Genomic DNA, 16162 nt, shown 5'->3' on the forward strand with positions numbered 1-16162 from the left:
TTCTAATTCTATTAACTTGTGTCCATAAATGACTCTTGTTATTCTTCTCAGTCTAAAACCAGGCAGACTGCTGCTGTGCTCTGTGTTGTTGTCCGATCTGTTTCCAAAGGTAAAGTAAATCCTCACAAAGACAAACTGTGTGAAAATAGATTTATTTCAGATTTATGTATTAATCTGGTGTCAGTGGATGATGTCCAAGCTTGTGTAGTTGACAGTTCGTGTGGTCCTCAGATCATCTCCACTGGGATTTAGAGGAACACTGTTCTTAAACAGAGAACTGAAATAAATTATTATAATTTTAAAATGACTTCCTGTATGTTCACATCTCCCTGAATGCAGTTGTGACTGTGAGGTAGACCCCTGCTTACAGAGCTGACACGTACAGAGGACGAGATTAAACTCTGTGTCTTATCTTTTATGAGGAAGTGGAAACATAGAGCTGCTGCTGGAACCTTAATTTGTTTACTTCCATAGAGTGAGAATGTCTGTTAAAAACAAAAACTACTGATAATATACATAATCCACATGACGCAGTGAATTTTACTTTAAGATTTTTTTCTTTCGTTTTCTTTGTGTAAATAACGGGGATTACCCTGGTGTCTGTGCTTTCACTTTCATCGTTTTTTTATTTGCCTGTGATCTTGATTCAGGCTACATAAAGATCGCTGAACACCTCACATGATCAGACTCCTTCACACACTCACTTGTGCTCTCCAAAGCAGGTAAGGCAAACAGTCTGATTCAGACTGAAAGTTTAACGTCTTCATGTGTGGTGATTATTATTGCTGCTTTCATTGGTGATCTATGTGATCCACTCTGTACATACTTTATATCATAGTTGGATTATTGATCAGCAGACGTTTTGAAGGCTTCATTTTAACAAGATGTTGATATTCAAATGTTCACAGAGGTTTTCTGTCATTTAGCTAAACTCAAAAATCAGGTGGACAAAATAATAGAAACAGTGTAAATCTGAGTGGGCGTGTCTTTGTTCACTTTGAAGATCTTTAAAACAGAATAATATCACTGTGCTACAGCTACACTTGACTTATGGTTGTTCTTCAGGTCGCAGGAGGAGCTGCTTTGTGTTCCTGAGCTGATTATCGACTGAATATGGACAAAGATAAACTCGAACTCATCATGGCTCTGAGAGCCATGGCTTTTTTAGAGGCGTTGGAAATACAAGCGGAAATTCTGTGAGTCTCTCACGAACAAATTTATTTGGAAGATAATAAAGATTTTCATATTTCAGTCACTGTACAATGAAGAAACCTATTTAAATTAATTGTGTCTAAATCCACTTTTTGAATGGGGCTTTTTGAACATTATGGGGTGGTGGAGATTTGAAGCTGTGACAGAAATCAAATGAACTTGAATCCAGTTTTAAAAGAAAAAGTAGAAAGAGAGCTGAGTGATAAACCTGAGGTCATACCTGCCTCCATTTTATTTTTTACATGAAATCCTTCCTCACAGAGTTTGTTATAATTATAGCAAATCTTCTGTTAATAGTATGTAGACTCACGACTTCTGCAGGTCTTTTATCTGTGGTTCACTGCAGAAGTTTAATGTAATGATTAGAAGTGAAACTCAGCTAAAGTCAAACTCTATAGTGACAGGCTGGACATGCTGTCTGTCACAGGGTGGCAGAAAACTTGTATGATTAAAAATATCACAGCAGATCTGCATATGTGTGCACATATATAACCTCACTCTCTTTAGTATCACAGTGATCCAGTCAAAGCTTTCTGCACTTGCTAAAAAAGATTTATTTTTTTTTTTTTTATAAAAGGAAAAGGCTGGCTGCTGCATGTCGCCCTGAAAGTCCCAGGAGCTCTGCTGAAAGGAAAAGATTAATAAACCTTGCAACAGAAAACTGCAAAGACGAAACTGTCCTGCAGTGGCTGAGAGAAAATTCAGAGTCTGGCACCTTCAGAAAACTCTCAGACATGTTTGATTTTCTGAAAAGTAAAATTGATGAGGAAGAAAAGAAGAACCACAGCGACACTGTTGACGTAATCTTTGTGGCACATGGATCAATCACAGACTCCATGATCCCAGCCAAGTGTTTGCTGCCTCTGCCCACCATCACTGACCTGGTCCTGTACTCTCCCTGGAACTGTGCCACCACACCTGATGTAACCTATGGCATTGCAACAGGGAAAATGAAGCCACAGCACAGAGTTTTTTACCGTAATCTTTCACTACCGTTTGTTCCCCACAGTGGAATTCTTTTTGACGAACATCAACCCCCAAATCTGCCAAACTGCTGGAACTCACTGAAGAAAGCCGGAGGACAGAAGATCCCAAATATCAGTGTTAGCCCTCTGCAGGAAGATGAAGGAGTGTGGGAAAGATTTAAGTCTCTCTCAACAAAATATGGTCCACCAGGAAGAAACCGCATCGTCATCCCGTTCATCCTCCCGGAAGAGAGTGAAAGTGTCCCGTTCTCTGTCGTCTGCTTGGCTCTGTCCCTGGTGCTCCTCTCTTCCAGGTTTAAAGCCACCGTGCACCTTGATACCTGTCTGAGTGATAAGTCTACAGGACAGAAATCTGACAGGAAGTATCTGCAGGAGCAGTACTACTGCACTGAAGACAACACTGTGATGACATGTTCACCAGATGCATTCAGTGTGAACTGGTTGGATCGTTTTAAGAGTCTGTTTAGTTAAATACACTCAATCGACATCTTTTCTGTGTTAAATGTTTTGAAACTGTTTCAGAAACATTAAACCACAAAAACAGTTTCATTGTTAGTTTGAAAAAAGAAACCCACACAGGACTCATGTTGAACATATGTTTGATTTAATTACAATCACAGACGTTTCCAGTAGTTCAAAGTAGCCTTCAGTCTATCAGCCAGTTTCACTTCTTTAATGAAGCCTACATGAATCAGAATCAGAATACTATATTGATCCCTAGGGGAATTTATTTAATTATTACATGAACCAGTCTCCAGATTTTTGTGCACTTTAAGCTGTTTGTGTTGTTGCTGCTTTCCTCAGAGCTCAGGCTGGACTTCAGTGTACAGACTGTCTTATACTTTATCCTGACAGAAAAGAGTACACAGCACTTTATTGTCTAGTTTAGCTCCACACTGACATGGAGGTAAATCTCTCTGTGTAATTTAAAGATATCACCTGTATTTATCTATTTTTTTATGATGAAATCAAACTACATTTTGGATTCTTGTATCGTTTGTACTTTCTTGACTTTTTATATCAATGTCATTTAAAACATAATGACTTTAATTCATTGCTGGGATGTGACTGAAGCAGAGTCACATGTGATAAAATCCACTGCTCTTTATGGAGCTCACAGGTGGAAGTGAGTTTCAATCAGCAGGCATTATGAAAATGAATGAACTGTGAAAATGAAGCAGAAATTAAACTTTAATCAATGAGCACTTTATCACCAGAAGCATCGACTCATCTGCTTCTCAGTGACATTTAGAGATTATATACAAAACACAAAGGTAATAAGAAATAGACAAACTGAATGTCCATTATGTGTGTACCTTTACAGATACACTCAGTCATGGTTTTTTAAATATATATATTCATTTTCCTCTTTATCCAACAAAGTTGACTCTGTTCATGTGGTTGCAGCATTTTCAGTGTGAGAAACTTTCCCTCCTTGAAGTGACTTCTTCATCCTTATAAACACTGCAGCTGTATAGTGATTGAAACCAGCACCACACTGAGCCAGTTTTATAAATGTGAAAAATGGGAGTGGACATCCCTAAGATGAGAATCCCATCAGCTTACACTGCTGTGTATAGCTCATGGTCTCTCATCAATAGTCATAGCAGCTTGCATATTAACCATCAGATGAACAGAATCAACTTTCTGAGATTTGCTTACCTGGATTATTGAGCATGCATCTCTTAGTTGTTTCAAAGGACAAAAACAGTGAATATTTGTTTGAGAATAAAATGAAAATGTTGAATAGAATGAAAGTAATAAAACAAAGATGAAAGAGAGGAAGAAAATGGTTTGTGTTCCTGTGTCCTGACTAGTTGTAACACACAGGTGTGTATGAATGTTTACAATAAGAATAAATCAGAAAAAGATAAACAGTGATGTAAATCAGATGATTTATGGGAAACTGTAGTCTGCAGGACTTACTGATGCACTTTAGACCATAACGTAAAACTCAGTTACAAACTTGTGTTTGTGTATAGATGTGTATATAGATATATAGACAGATTGATGATTTTGCTGTTATTTTTATTTCATCACAAAGTTTTTATTTCTATCCAGTGATCTTCAACTCATGTCAGATGGTTCAAACACTACTGTTAGATCAAAGCTGCTGGTATTTTACAGAAACACACTTTAGTGCAGGTACTTGTATGTACTTTTAGTGCTAACTGTGACCAGTGTGACTCCTAACTTATCATAGTTTCATGACAATCTTTACCTGAACGTAAACAATCAGCTAGCAAAGTGAAAGTAAACAACAAGTGAAACAAAACTAAACAGTGAATGAAACAGAGCAGGAACACATTCTCCAGAGAAAAAGGAGAATAAAAACAGTATAATCATGTCACCATAGTGTCTCTACAACTTTACAAAGTCAGACTCAGTTCAGTACTCATGAACGTGTTCACTCTCATAGTCTTCGTGCGGTCATTGTGGTAAATGTCTCCCCCGCGTAGAGACAGTTTAAGTTAATAACTGAAGAGAGTTCATCTTTAATGAACCCAACTGATTACAATCCAGGGCCATGTTAAACCTGGAAGCGTCTGTATGGTGACATGTACGAATGCTCTAGGTATTTAGGAAAAGAACTTCAGTCCTTCATTTATTACCTCCTTTAGCAGTGAATATATTTATTCATCATTTATGAAAGGAGAGGAGAAATATCATCCCAACAACCATCTGACTATTTGATTAACAAAGCTAATGAAGTTGCACAGATTATGCATCATGTACAGGCTATGACCTGCTGACCTGCTGTTGAATTCAGTTGCTCTACACAACTGAATTCAACAAGATGTAAAGAGATGTTTCATGAGTTGTCCAGACATACTTCCACTCTCTGAGAGTACACTGTCTTTATACTAGATGGTATAAAGTTGGTATGAAAGGGAAAATCAGCGAATGGATCTAAGAATCGTCAGCTAGAAATCGCATTAATCTCTGCTTTACTTGCTGTAAGCTACCTCTGAGCATTAAGCCACAGCCACTGTGCACCAGTCACACATTATTCTTTACTTTAAACCAATACAGTGCAGAAAACTAATCCATCAAAACATGGATAAGTGGCAGCAAAGCAACTGAGTGAACAGTAGAAGACAAAATGTGGCGGGGTGTGGTCTGCGGTGCCGCTGCAGGGGAGGCCGACACACCTGAGAGGCATCTGCAATCACACGTAGCCAACTGTTGTGATTGTGGATGGTGTGTGTCAGGCTGTGAGCTGTGGAGCAGCAGCCAACTCGGGGCGATCGTTGCTCAAGAGTTGGGAGTTCGCCTTGTAATCAGAAGGTTGCCGGTTCGAGCCCCGGCTTGGACAGTCTCGGTCTTTTTGTCCTTGGGCAAGACACTTCACCCGTTGCCTACTGGTGGTGGTCAGAGGGCCTGGTGGTGCCAGTGTCCGGCAGCCTCGCCTCTGTCAGTGCGCCCCAGGGTGGCTGTGGCTACAATGTAGCTGCCATCACCAGTGTGTGAATGTGTGGATGACTGGATATGTAAAGCGCTATACAAATACAGGCCATTTACCAACTGTGTTTGTACAGCAACCGTGTGTGTAAAGTCTGCTGCAAAGCATGTACATGTCGTCAGGTCTGCTGTGGTTACACTATAATATTTAAAAAAGGTAAAGAGGTTAAACACAGAATAAAACACAGATGATGTAGACAAACCAGCAGAGTGTGAGTGTGTGTGAGAGGAAAAGTATAGTATTACAAGTTCTGTATGACTGTGTGTTTAAGTTGCTTTCATCAACACTTTGGGGTTTTATTAGGTTTCGAGGTTTCTGCAGCAGGAACTCTTTTAGCCACAGATCACTGCAAAATGTCACAAGAGAGTGGTTAGAAAATTAGAAGAAGCAGAACCAGCACACTGTGTCTCAGAGCTCTACGTGTGAGCTGAACAGCTGACAGTAAATCAGCTGGTTTACAGGAACTCTCAGCTGTTGTGTAAACACACCGTCACTGCTGTAAGTCTCCTGCCAGGTGTGTGATGGAAGATTTAAGATTCTTCTACTTCTCTGTGTCAGGATGATCTTAATGAATTCAAAAGTTCCATAATGTCATATTCTGTCTCCATGTAATCGTTCACATATACCACATGTTGCTGTACAAGTTTGATGGTCTGTGTTCTGTGACCATGGTGGGTAAATAACTTGTGTCTAAAAATTATTCTTGTAGGCAGACTGCTGCTGTGCTCGGTAATACAGGGAGTGCAGAATTATTAGGCAAATGAGTATTTTGTCCACATCATCCTCTTCATGCATGTTGTCTTACTCCAAGCTGTATAGGCTCGAAAGCCTACTACCAATTAAGCATATTAGGTGATGTGCATCTCTGTAATGCAGAGTCTCAAAATTTCAAAGCTTCTGAAGCGTGATCATCGAACAATCAAGCGTTTCATTCAAGATAGCCAACAGGGTCGCAAGAAACGTGTAGAAAAACCAAGGAGCAAAATAACTGCCCATGAACTGAGAAAAGTCAAGCGTGCAGCTGCCAAGATGCCACTTGCCACCAGTTTGGCCATATTTCAGAACTGCAACATCACTGGAGTGCCCAAAAGCACAAGGTGTGCAATACTCAGAGACATGGCCAAGGTAAGAAAGGCTGAAAGACGACCACCACTGAACAAGACACACAAGCTGAAACGTCAAGACTGATTTTTCTAAGGTTTTATGGACTGATGAAATGAGAGTGAGTCTTGATGGGCCAGATGGATGGGCCCGTGGTTGGATTGGTAAAGGGCAGAGAGCTCCAGTCCGACTCAGACGCCAGCAAGGTGGAGGTGGAGTACTGGTTTGGGCTGGTATCATCAAAGATGAGCTTGTGGGGCCTTTTCGGGTTGAGGATGGAGTCAAGCTCAACTCCCAGTCCTTCTGCCAGTTTCTGGAAGACACCTTCTTCAAGCAGTGGTACAGGAACAGTGTTGGGTAAGTTACTTTAAAATAGTAACTTAGTTACATTACTAGTTACTTCTCTCAAAAGTAACTCAGTTACTTCAAGTTACTCGTTACTTTCAAAGTAACTAGTTACTTGGGAAAGTAACTTTGGTTTTACTCAGAATTCTCTTGTTAATGTGTTGCTTCCATAACTTTGCCAGTCTTCTAGCTTGCTTACTTGCCACAAGTGCACTGTGCCACCTACCAATAGAAAGGAAAAGATAACGTGCACATTTCCACGAGAGAAATCCCACGCCTGGACCGTCATTGACTGCTGCCATGATTCTAGCCTACGTCACAGCGTCATGTGCGCCTTTTACATCCAACACAAAAACTGCAGTCGTGGTGCTTTCGATTGTACTCAGAACTTGGAAATTCTGCCTTCTGAATAGGAAGATGTTGGTAACACCAGACTGCAGATGAGCTGCATACAGGGCTGGACTGGGACAGAAAATCGTCCCGGGCATTTTGACTAGAGACCAGCCCACCATTATAGGAAAAATCATAAAGCCTTTGAATGAAAATAAACACTGTTGTGACAGTGATGTACACTGTTCTGATGGTATATATGCATCAATCAATCAATTGTTTGTTGTAAGATTCAGATAATTATTTTTTAAAAGCTAGACATTTTAAATGAGAATAAGAAAGAAAAGTATTTCTTTGTGCCCCCCTCTCCCTGTTAATGCCCTACATGCCCCCCTGGCAACACTTTGCTAGACCCGCCCCTGCACAGTTACCAGCTGTCAGCTACCTAAAAAAGGATCCTGGTGTTATTTGTCTCTCAGAAACAGTTCATAACTTCCCTTCAACTCATTCATGTCACCTAAAAGGTAAACCTGTTTCTCCATCACCTGTTCAGCTCTGATGATCCAGTAAGGACATCTCCTGGTTTCATCTTCATGTTTCCCTCTCACCAGATAACCAAACCGTATCATGACCAGCAGCTTTTTTGCAGCTGTGGCTCCAGCAAACATCAGCTTACTAGAAATTAATATTAAATAAATTCTAACAACAGCTGATCAAATTTAAACGTGCTGCTGTTGTTTAGCGCAACATCCGCTGGTTTCCTCTTTCGGCGCAAAGTGAGCGATAAACAAACAAGAGAGAAAAGCCGATCAGCTGATCATTGATCAGTTTTCATGATTGAAGTAGAAACAGGAGAGGGAGGGGGGAGAATGAAAGAAGAAGAGGCAGCTGTGCAGCAAAGACACAGAATAACTCCAGCTTTGTGCCTTTTCCATTGTAGCTGAATTACGGGACAAACTGTTCCTTTTCACCTCAATAAGAAACGCGTAATATTTTCTCTGAATACCAGACGGGACGGCTGGCAACTCTAATAACTTATGAACAAAATAAAGTTCAACATCATTAACTTCATAGCACCCACCCAGCTGTATAGAAACTCCGTCATGCTAGCTAGCACACAGTACGGAAAAAGTCAGCATAACGAAAATAAACTCCACCTAAACTTGGTTCATATCTGACCCAGAGAGACTGCAGGTAATAACTTCTTACCTGAAGTTCAGTTCACACTTGGACCGGCGGCCGCCTCCGGTCTCTTTTCCTTCTGCGTCCCCTTTCCTTCATCCACCTGCTGGCCTCACCACTTGCTAATGTTACTGAATCTGTGGAAGCTCCGTGATAGCCACCACACGAAGTAACGAGTCTATCTAAATCCCAGTAACGACTAACGCGTTCCTGATTTTGGCATAATAACTAGTTACCGTGCTCGTTACCACAATAATAACGTAGTTACTGTAACGCGTTACTTAATAACGCGTTAGTCCCAACACTGTACAGGAAGAAGTCTGCATCCTAAAGTAAATCCTCACAAAGAAAACCTGTTTGTGTGAAAATGGATTTATTTCAGATTTGTGTAACCATCTGGTGTCAGTAAAGTGAGATCCTTTGGCTGATGTCTGCAATCGACACGGTGGTGCCTGATCGTCCTGGAAACAGGCCTCTAACCTTGTGGAGTTGAGAGATCGTGTGGTCCTCAGATCATCTCCACTGGGACTTTGAGGAACATTGTTCCTAAACAGAGAACTGAAATAAATTATTATATTTTAAAATGACTCCCTGCATGTTCACATCTCCTTGAATGCAGTTATGACTGTGAGGTAGACTCCTGCTTATAGTGGTAACACTTACAGAGGAGGAGATCAAATTCTGTGTCTTATCTTTTATAAAGAAGTGGAAACATGGACCAGGATTTCAAGACCCCAAACATGGAGCAATCAGAGACTCCATGATCCCAGCCAGCTGTTTGCTGCCTCTGCCCACCATCACTGACCTGGTCTTGTACTCTCCCTGGAACTGTGCCACCACACCTGATGTAACCTATGACATTGCAACAGGGAAAATGAGGCCACAGCACAGTTTTTCACCGAAGACTTTCACTATGCAATTGTTGTTCACAATTATCAACCCCTGAACCTGCCAGACTACTGGAACTCACTGAAGAAAGTGGGAGGACGCAAGATCCCAAACATAACTGTTAGACCTCTGCGGCCAAATGATGGTGCATGGCAAAGATTTAAGTCTCTCTCAACAAAATATGGTCTACCAGGAAACCGCATCGTCATCCCGTTCATCGTCCCAGGAGAGAGAGAAAGTGTCCCGTTCTCTGTCGTCTGCTTGGCTCTGTCCCTGGTGCTCCTCTCTTCCAGGTTTAAAGCCACCGTGCACCTTGATACCTGTCTGAGTGATAAGTCTACAGGACAGAAATCTGACAGGAAGCATCTGCAGGAGCAGTACTACTGCACTGCAGACAACACTGTGATGACATGCTCACCAGATGCATTCAGTGTGAACTGGTTGGAGCGTTTTAGAAGTCTGTTTTTAATTAGATGCCCTCATCCACATCTTATCGTCTTTTCAGTCTATCAGCCAGTTTCACTTCTTTAATGAAGCCTACATGAACCAGTCTCCAGAATTTTGTGCACTTTAAGCTGTTTGTGTTGTTGCTGCTTTTCCTCAGAGCTCACGCTGGACTTCAGTGTACAGACTGTCTTATACTTTATCCTGACAGAAAAGAGTACACAGCACTTTATTGTCTAGTTTAGCTCCACACTGACATGGAGGTAAATCTCTCTGTGTAATTTAATCATATCACCTGTATTCATCTATTTTATTTATGATGAAATCAAACTACATTTTGGATTCTTGTATTATTTGTACTTTCTTGACTTTTTATATCAATGTAGTTTAAACATAATGACTTTAATTCATTGCTGGGATGTGACTGAAGCAGAGTCACATGTGATAAAATCCAGTGCTCTTTGTGGAGCTCACAGGTGGAAGTGAGTTTCAATCAGCAGGCATTATGAAAATGAATGACCTGTGAAAATGAAGCAGAAATTAAACTTAAATTAAATTACATTAAATAAATGAGCACTTTATCTCCAGAGGATCGACTCATCTGTTTCTCAGTGACATTTAGAGATTATATACAAAACACAAAGGTAATAAGAAATAGACAAACTGAATGTCCATTATGTGTGTACTTTTACAGATACACTCAGTCATGTTGTTTTTAAATATATATTTTAATTTTCCTCTTTATCCAACAAAGTTGACTCTCTTCATCTGGATGCAGCATTTTCAGTGTGAAAATTCTTCCTCCTTGAAGTGACTTCCTCAGCCTTATAAACACTGCAGCTGCATAAAGGACAAAAACAGTGAAAGTTGTAAAGAGTGAAATGAAAATATTGAATAGAACGGCACAGGGCAGGATGTGTGAAGTGGAGGAGAGTAGAGTTAGTAATGTAGCGCCAGCTTGTTGTGGGTATTGTGTGATATGAACAGCAGGGTTTGTCTTGTTTATTTCACAAGGGAGAGCACTGGAGGGGAGATCCATGGGAGTCGCGATGGAGGGGAAACGTCCAGAGGTGGGCCGATGCTCCGAGAGGGAAAGTTTGCCAACACCCACAGACATGACAGTTTCTGAGAGGCTACACGTAAGCTGAACTGCTGAGAGTAAATCAGCTGGTTTACAGGAACTCGTGGTTGTTGTGTAAACACTCTGTCACTGCTGTAAAATCAGCTGATAAGAGGTTTAAAGTCTCCTGTCAGGTGTGTGATGGACAGTTTTAAGATTCTTCTAATTCTCTGTGTCAAGATGACCTTAATGAATTAAAAAAAGGTTCATATCATCATATTCTGTCTCTAATTGTTCTACTTGTTCAACTTAACTTGTGTCCATAAATGACTCTTGTTATTCTTCTTGGTCTAAAACCAGGCAGACTGCTGCTGTGCTCTGTGTTGTTGTCCGATCTGTTTCCAAAGGTAAAGTAAATCCTCACAAAGACAAACTGTGTGAAAATAGATTTATTTCAGACTTGTGTATTAATCTGGTGTCAGTGGTTGATGTAAATTATTATAATTTTAAAATGACTCCCTGTATGTTCACATCTCCCTGAATGTAGTTGTGACTGTGAGGTGGACTCCTGCTTACAGAGCTGACACGAGGAGGAGATTGAATTCTGTGTCTTATCTTTTATGAAGAAGTGGAAACATGTACCATGATTTCAAGACCCCAAAGAGCTAAACTAGCAAAAACCTAGAAAATGAACAACCTCTACTGTGTTTGTATCTCTGCCTTCACAGGTTGGTATGAATGAGCCTCACAGAGCTGCTGCTGGAACCTTAATTTGTTTACTTTCATAGAGTGAGAATGGCTGTTAAAAACAAAAACTACTGATAATATAAATAATCCACATGACGCAGTGAATTTTACTTTAAGATTTTTTTTTCTTTCGTTTTCTTTGTGTAAATAACGGGGATTACCCTGGTGTCTGTGCTTTCACTTTCGTGTTTTTATTTGCCTGTGATCTTGATTCAGGCTACATAAAGATCGCTGAACACCTCGCATGATCAGATTCCTTCGCACACTCACTTGTGCTCTCCAAGGCAGGTAAGGCAAACAGTCTGATTCAGACTGAAAGTTTAACGTCTTCATGTGTGGTGATTGTTGTTGCTGCTTTCATTGGTGATCTATGTGATCCACTCTGTACATACTTTATATCATAGTTGGATTATTGATCAGCAGATTTTATGAAGGCTTCAGTTTAACAAGCTCAAAAATCAGGTGGACAAAATAATAGAAACAGTGTCTTTGTTCACTTTGAAGATCTTTAAAACAGAATAATATCACTGTGCTACAGCTACACTTGACTTTGGTTGTTCTTCAGGTCGCAGGAGGAGCTGCTTTGTGTTCCTGAGCTGATTATCGACTGAATATGGACAAAGACGAACTCGAACTCATCATGGCTCTGAGAGCCATGGCTTTTTTAGAGGCGATGGAAATGCAAGCAGAAATTCTGTGAGTCTCTGAAGAACAAATTTATTTGGAAGATAATAAAGATTTTCATATTTCAGTCACTGTACAATGAAGAAAACTATTTAAATTAATTGTGTCTAAATCCACTTTTTGAATGGGGCTTTTTGAACATTATGGGGTGGTGGAGATTTGAAGCTGTGACAGAAATCAAATGAACATGAATCCAGTTTTAAAAGAAAAAGTAGAAAGAGAGCTGAGTGATAAACCTGAGGTCATACCTGCCTCCATTTTATTTTTTACATGAAATCCTTCCTCACAGAGTTTGTTATAATTATAGCAAATCTTCTGTTAATAGGATGTAGAGTCACAACTTCTGCAGCTCTTTTATCTGTGGTTCACTGCAGAAGTTTAATGTAGTGATTAGAAGTGAAACTCAGCTAAAGTCAAACTCTGTAGTGACAGGCTGGACATGCTGTCTGTCACAGGGTGGCAGAAAACTTTTATGATTAAAAATATCACAACAGATCTGCATATGTGTGCACATATATAACCTCACTCTCTTTAGTATCACAGTGATCCAGTCAAAGCTTTCTGCACTTGCTAAAAAAAAGATTTATTTTTTTTGTTGTTTTATAAAAGGAAAAGGCTGGCTGCTGCATGTCGCCCTGAAAGTCCCAGGAGCTCTGCTGAAAGGAAAAGATTAATAAAACTTGCAATAGAAAACTGCAAAGATGAAACTGTCCTGCAGTGGCTGAGAGAAAATTCAGAGTCTGGCACCTTCAGAAAACTCTCAGACATCTTTGATTTCCTGAAAAGTAAAATTGATGAGGAAGAAAAGAAGAACCATGATGACACTGTTGACATAATCTTTGTGGCACATGGATCAACCACAGACTCCATGATCCCAGCCAAGTGTTTGCTGCCTCTGCCCACCATCACTGACCTGGTCCTGTACTCTCCCTGGAACTGTGCCACCACACCTGAAGTGACCTATGGCATTGCAACAGGAAAAATGAGGCCAGAGCACAGGATTTTTTTCCGTGATCTTCCACTGCCGTTTTTTTTCCATAGTATAACTGTTGTTTACAAACAGCAACCCCCGAACCTGCCAAACTACTGGAACTCACTGAAGAAAGTTGGAGGACGCATGATCCCAAATATCAGTGTTAGCCCTCTGCAGCCACATGACGGTATGTGGGAAAGATTTAAGTCTCTCTCAACAAAATATGGTCCACCAGGAAGAAACCACATCATCATCCCGTTCATCGTCCCAGGAGAGAGTGAAAGTGTCCCGTTCTCTGTCGTTGCCTTGGCTCTGTCCCTGGTGCTCCTCTCTTCCAGGTTTAAAGCCACCGTGCACCTTGATACCTGTCTGAGTGATAAGTCTACAGGACGGGAATCTGACAGGAAGTATCTGCAGGAGCAGTACTACTGCACTGAAGACAACACTGGGATGACATGTTCACCAGATGCATTCGATGTGAACTGGTGGGATTATTTTAAAAGTCTATTTAATGCACTCCATCCACATCTTATCTTTTCTGTGTCTGTTTTTAAAAAGCTTTTCCGGAAACATCAAACTATAAAAGCAATTGTTTTATTTGTTGTTGTTTTTTTTGTTGTTGAGGTCAGATTTAAAAAGAAAGTCACACCGAACTCGTATTAGAACATATGTTTGGGTTTAATTACAATTGCAGAAGCTTCCAGTAGTTTAAAGGTGTCTGCTGTCTATCAGCCAGTTTCACTTCTTTAATGAAGCCTACATGAACCAGCCTCCAGATTGTTTTGCACTTTAATGTCTAGTTTAGCTCCATGCTGAGCTTCCGCAGGTCTATTAGCCATGGTTGACTGCAGAAGTTCAATGTAGTGATTAGAAGTCTATAATGACAGGCTGGACATGGTGTCTATCACAGGATGGTAGGAAGTATTTTATGATTAAAATATCACAACAGAACTAAACAGTTGGCATCAGTTATGACCTCACTCAGACACTTAAAGGTTCAGTTTTCTTTAGTCTCACAGTGATCCAGTCAAAGATGTCTGCACTCACTAATTTGTGTCTGTGTGTGTGTCTGTTTGTTTGTTTTTCTAAAAGGGAAATGCTGAAAAGATTAATAAACCTTGCAACAGAAAACTGCAAAGATGAAACTGTCCTGCAGTGGCTGAGAGAAAATTCAGAGTCTGGCACCTTCAGAAAACTCTCAGACATCTTTGATTTCCTGAAAAGTAAAATTGATGAGGAAGAAAAGAAGAACCACAGCGACACTGTTGACATAATCTTTGTGTCACATGGATCAACCACAGACTCCATGATCCCAGCCAAGTGTTTGCTGCCTCTGCCCACCATCACTGACCTGGTCCTGTACTCTCCCTGGAACTGTGCCACCACACCTGATGTAACCTATGGCATTGCAACAGGAAAAATGAGGCCACAGCACAGAGTTTTTTACCGTAGAAAAGAAAAAGGCGACAAGATTCCTCTTGACAAATATCAACCCCTGAACCTGCCAAACTACTGGAACTCACTGAAGAAAGCTGGAGGACGCATGATCCCAAATATCATTGTGAGCCCTCTGCAGGAAGATGATGGTATGTGGGAAAGATTTAATTCTCTCTCAACAAAATATGGCCCACCAGGAAGAAACCGCATCGTCATCCCGTTCATCGTCCCAGGAGAGAGAGAAAGTGTCCCGTTCTCTGTCGTCTGCTTGGCTCTGTCCCTGGTGCTCCTCTCTTCCAGGTTTAAAGCCACCGTGCACCTTGATACCTGTCTGAGTGATCAGTCTACAGGACAGAAATCTGACAGGAAGCATCTGCAGGAGCAGTACTACTGCACTGCAGACAACACTGTGATGACATGTTCACCAGATGCATTCAATGTGAACTGGTTGGATCGTTTTAAGAGTCTGTTTAGTTAGATGCAGTCGTCCACATCTTATGGTCTTTTCTGTGTTAAATGTTTTGAAACTTTAAACCACAAAAACAGTTTCATTGTTAGATTGAAAAAAGAAACCCACACAGGACTCATGTTGAACATATGTTTGAGTTTAATTACAATCACAGATGCTTCCAGTAGTTCAAAGTAGCCTTCAGTCTATCAGCCAGTTTCACTTCTTTAATGAAGCCTACATGAATCAGAATCGAATACTTTATTGATCCCTAGGGGAATTTATTTAATTATTACATGAATCAGTCTCCAGATTTTTGTGCACTTTAAGCTGTTTGTGTTGTTGCTGCTTTTCCTCAGAGCTCAGGCTGGACTTCAGTGTACAGACTGTCTTATACTTTATCCTGACAGAAAAGAGGACACAGCACTTTGTCTAGTTTAGCTCCACACTGACATGGAGGTAAACATGCAAACAGCTGAGCAGACAAAGACACAGAGTGTGTAAACTCTGCCTCTCTGTGTAATTTAAACACCTGAATGTATCTATTTTTTTATGATGAAAACAAACTACATTTTGGATTTTTGTATCATGTGTTCTTTCTTGACTTTTTATATCAATGTAGTTTAAACCATAATGACTTTAATTCATTGCTGGGATGTGACTGAAGCAGAGTCACATGTGATAAAATCCACTGCTCTTTGTGGAGCTCACAGGTGGAAGTGAGTTTCAATCAGCAGGCATTATGAAAATGAAGCAGAGGTTAAACTTTAATCAATGAGCACTTTATCTGCAGAAGCATCGACTCATCTGTTTCTCAGTGACATTTAGAGATTATATACAAAACACAAAGGTAATAAGAAAT

The 16162-nt window shown here is 40.4% G+C and overlaps 2 protein-coding genes across 2 annotated transcripts; both read left to right on the top strand.

The window, feature by feature from the left end:
* Nucleotides 1-438: 438 nt before the first annotated feature.
* LOC145425544 (uncharacterized) lies at nucleotides 439-3408 on the top strand. Its single transcript, XM_080298665.1, has 3 exons — nucleotides 439-722; nucleotides 1066-1196; nucleotides 1790-3408. The coding sequence occupies exons 2-3, from the start codon at nucleotides 1114-1116 to the stop codon at nucleotides 2667-2669; spliced, it is 963 nt and encodes a 320-aa protein (XP_080154791.1). The 5' UTR covers nucleotides 439-722; nucleotides 1066-1113; the 3' UTR covers nucleotides 2670-3408.
* Nucleotides 3409-9645: 6237 nt separating this feature from the next.
* Nucleotides 9646-15888, top strand: LOC145425543 (uncharacterized). The gene is made up of 4 exons (XM_080298643.1): nucleotides 9646-12046; nucleotides 12324-12454; nucleotides 13052-13900; nucleotides 14508-15888. The coding sequence occupies exons 2-4, from the start codon at nucleotides 12372-12374 to the stop codon at nucleotides 15328-15330; spliced, it is 1755 nt and encodes a 584-aa protein (XP_080154769.1). The 5' UTR covers nucleotides 9646-12046; nucleotides 12324-12371; the 3' UTR covers nucleotides 15331-15888.
* The last annotated feature ends 274 nt before the right edge of the window (nucleotides 15889-16162 follow it).

Source organism: Astatotilapia calliptera, chromosome 3 (genome assembly GCF_964374335.1).
Source record: "Astatotilapia calliptera chromosome 3, fAstCal68.1, whole genome shotgun sequence".
In the NCBI taxonomy this organism is placed as follows: Eukaryota; Metazoa; Chordata; class Actinopteri; order Cichliformes; family Cichlidae; genus Astatotilapia; species Astatotilapia calliptera.